The 3,147-nt window shown below is 40.7% G+C and overlaps 1 protein-coding gene across 1 annotated transcript; it reads right to left on the bottom strand.

The window, feature by feature from the left end:
• Positions 1-470: 470 nt before the first annotated feature.
• Positions 471-2,302, bottom strand: LOC143317672 (uncharacterized). Its single transcript, XM_076725731.1, has 5 exons — positions 2,024-2,302; positions 1,667-1,842; positions 1,461-1,557; positions 685-879; positions 471-500 (listed from the first exon to the last, which is right to left on the bottom strand). Exons 1-5 carry the CDS (start codon positions 2,135-2,137, stop codon positions 471-473), a joined length of 612 nt encoding a protein of 203 aa, XP_076581846.1. The 5' UTR covers positions 2,138-2,302.
• Between the last annotated feature and the right edge of the window lie 845 nt (positions 2,303-3,147).

Genomic DNA, 3,147 nt, shown 5'->3' with positions numbered 1-3,147 from the left:
AGAACAAAGAAACATTTTGAACAATCAATCTACCAAATATTAACAAATTCTAATATTAAAGCATTAAATCAGGGAAATGAAAAGTCAGTAATGACCCAACTCAAACTACATTTAAGGACATTTATCAAGTGAATACAAATATGACTCAAAATTAATGATGATGCTGCTTTGTGTGTGTTTGCTCGATACAACAGTTCTGTCTGCTGACATGTTCACCATAAACGTTATAAGTAAAGCCTATTTGAGTTGAGTGGAGCTAAACAAAATGAACCACTACCAGGGAACTAAGCAGCCTACCAGACTCGGCATGTCCAAAAATCGTGGGTACTCGTTGAATATTTCTTCAAGTGTAGGGGAGTCCTTGGTAATCCAGGCTCTGCGACGGGTGTATGTTTTCTCCATGCCTGCTTTGATAGCCGAGAGATTCTCAGGAGAGGGCCGTAACCTTTTAATGAGGGTAACCCACTCATTTATGTTGCTGGCATGACCATCCTCCAGGCCTGTCACAATAATCAATAAAACAAACATATGTGAAAATGAACTCAATTTTGCCAGCCGCGATATACTGTCATTTGCATGCTTGTTTTATTACAGTGGTTTTTTGTTATCATAGACTGAAAGTCCATTTTATTTATTGTTTTGGTTGTTTTTGTTGTTTTATTTATTTAGGATATTTAAAATTACTTTTCCACAATCCAAAAACATTTCTCTTGTGACAGGCCTACCATCCTCCAAAGCATCAGAACTCTCGGGTTCGCTGCAGTCACTGGTTGCTTTTCGCTTCTTATAACGCCTCTGGCCTTGCTCAAGATTCCGTCTAAGGTTGCGCAGTTTTGTCTCCAGGAACCCACAGTGAGAGATTGGATCATAGAAATGCTCCTGAGGAGGAAAGGAGATATCAGTGAACAACAGCGTCTGGCCGTTCTCCTTAGTGGCATGTGGATCGCAGGCAACCAGATAAGACAATGCATTTTCCAGCTCATCCAGTGGACTTTTAGTGGAGCAGAAAGTGCAACATTTCCCTCTGAGATGTACTAAAGTAGAAGTATAACGTGGCATTAATTGAACATGTCAAGTACCTCCAATTTGTACATAAGTGCAGTATTCGAGAAAACGTACTTAGTTACAGTCCACCACTGTAACAGAGTTTTACATAATGATAGGTTTCTTTGGTTTTACACAGAATGGAGACTGATGCAAGAATTCAGAGGAAGATGGAGGAAATCTAAGATGATAAGAGTTTGTAGGGGAGACTGCAGGCTATTGTAACCATGTTCGGTTTTGAAGTCATTACTCAAAACACTCTGACTATTTAATTATATACAATTTTCATGTGGGTAACCTATATCTGTGTTTTACTTGTCCGAGTCATGACATGATTTTACAAGTAATGCCATAGTCAATATTTTTCACATGTCAGAGTGTCTGTCAATGAGCTGTCAATTGGTGAGTTCACTTACAAATCCTTCCCCTGTTCCTGCGACTTTGACACTCAAGGATGGGAAGGTGGTGATTATGTGTTTTGCCAAAGCAAGCTTCTCTGCACCAATAGGGTAACTGAAAAAATAACAAAAACGCAGCCACTTTCTCATTGCTTCAGTGCACTTAAAAAAATAGGTTATATATTTAATATATTTCAATTTTAAAGTGTGATAAGGTTACTTACAAACCACACCTCTCCACCAGATCTCCGACACAGGTCTTCACTAGGAGCTTCCTTGAAGGCACAGATAGGACACCCGTCTTTTCGTACTCACTAAGAATTTGTGGGGCCTTCTTCTGAAGCAGTGACAGTAGTTTGTCAGTGTTGGTTGGATCATGCTCTTCCGTGAAAGTGTTAGGCTGTGCAGAGGACAAATAGACACTTCATCTCACCAGTTCATCCAGACAGGGACAAGTCCAATTCAAGGACTCTCAAGTACTATTCAAACACTCATTTCTATTTTCATGGATGGAATTATTTTCTATATAACTATCTGCTGAAAGAGAATCGTGCTGGAAACTAAAGCAATACACACTATACCTGAATTTGATTTGTCTCCTCATGACCCTGGGACCCTCTGGCTGATTCCAGGAAGACCTGGAATCTATCAAAGTCCTTTATGTTCACACTGGTGTCGACATCAATATATTCCATGAAATCTGTGTTATATGTCAAAAATCGATCAAGCACACAGCCAGTTTGCTGCGCTAGGCTTTGATCTATTAGATCTCTGGCACTCTTAACATTGAGAATTTTTTTGCAAATCTCTTTGTTATCTTTAAAAGTAACCACAAAGACTTTGGTTGTCAGGTCTTCCTGTGTGTGCTGAAAAGAAAAAGAGGAATACATAGGTTAATAAGACGGTTAATAATGTCTGGTAAAAAACGGTCTTTGACTTGAAAATCTACCTAAGTCCTATATTTTGAAACCTCACTGGTCAAAAGGTCTGGTGGAAATAATTCCCTTTAACCCTTTGCAATGTTTCCCATACATAGACCGATGGGTGGCGCAGCGCCACAGAATCAACTCCTAGCACCACAAATTAATTCCGCTTTTTTTTCCCGACGTGATTTTGAATTACGTTGCGTTCAAATATTTACATGGCATTTTTTCCCGTCATTCACGCATCAAGCGTGAGACACAAGCATTTGACTGTCGTCACACGCCACACCGCCGATTTCTCACGTTGAAAACAGTTTATCCGCTGCTGCTGTGAGGCTCTCTAAAAGCGCCTTGATTATGGCAGGAATAAAAAACAGCAGTTGAACTATATGAAGGCTTGTCGACCGACAAACGCCCCCGCCCCCGCACCCGCACCCCCACTCCCCCTCCCAACTCCGCAGTGAAACCGGCGGTGTTGGGTGGCATTGACTTCAAACTTAGTTCGCTGTTGAAGTAAACTAGATGTGGGTTTCCACGGACTTTATGGAAACGGGTGAATGTTTTGCTTTACTGTCCTAAACTGCGTGGAACATGGTCTAATTTTGGTAACAAGCACGGTAGAACTTGAGCTAATGTTGGCAGCTAAGCTAGCTTACTGCTCGGCAGCCCTGCTCAACAAAACAGGAGGCCTATCTGGATATGGTTTAGCTGGTGGTTTATACACATGCCGAATTTAACAGAATAATAAACTGTTCGCTGAGACATATTAAAATAAACTGGTA

The sequence above is a fragment of the Chaetodon auriga genome, unplaced genomic scaffold, assembly GCF_051107435.1.
Source record: "Chaetodon auriga isolate fChaAug3 unplaced genomic scaffold, fChaAug3.hap1 Scaffold_132, whole genome shotgun sequence".
Classification (NCBI taxonomy): domain Eukaryota; kingdom Metazoa; phylum Chordata; class Actinopteri; order Chaetodontiformes; family Chaetodontidae; genus Chaetodon; species Chaetodon auriga.
Note: the sequence above shows the minus strand (reverse complement) of the source record. Positions and strands in the feature narration are given on the sequence as shown.

What these genes read in the sequence shown, in the direction of transcription:
- LOC143317672 (XM_076725731.1), bottom strand. Translation starts at nt 2,137, where the DNA reads ATGGAATATATTGATGTCGACACCAGTGTGAACATAAAGGACTTTGAT. An exon ending in AGGAGACAAATCAAATTCAG is followed by an intron (nt 1,843 to 2,023) that starts GTATAGTGTGTA and finishes TCCTCTGCACAG; the next exon opens with CCTAACACTTTCACGGAAGA. An exon ending in CTGGTGGAGAGGTGTGGTTT is followed by an intron (nt 1,558 to 1,666) that starts GTAAGTAACCTT and finishes TTATTTTTTCAG; the next exon opens with TTACCCTATTGGTGCAGAGA.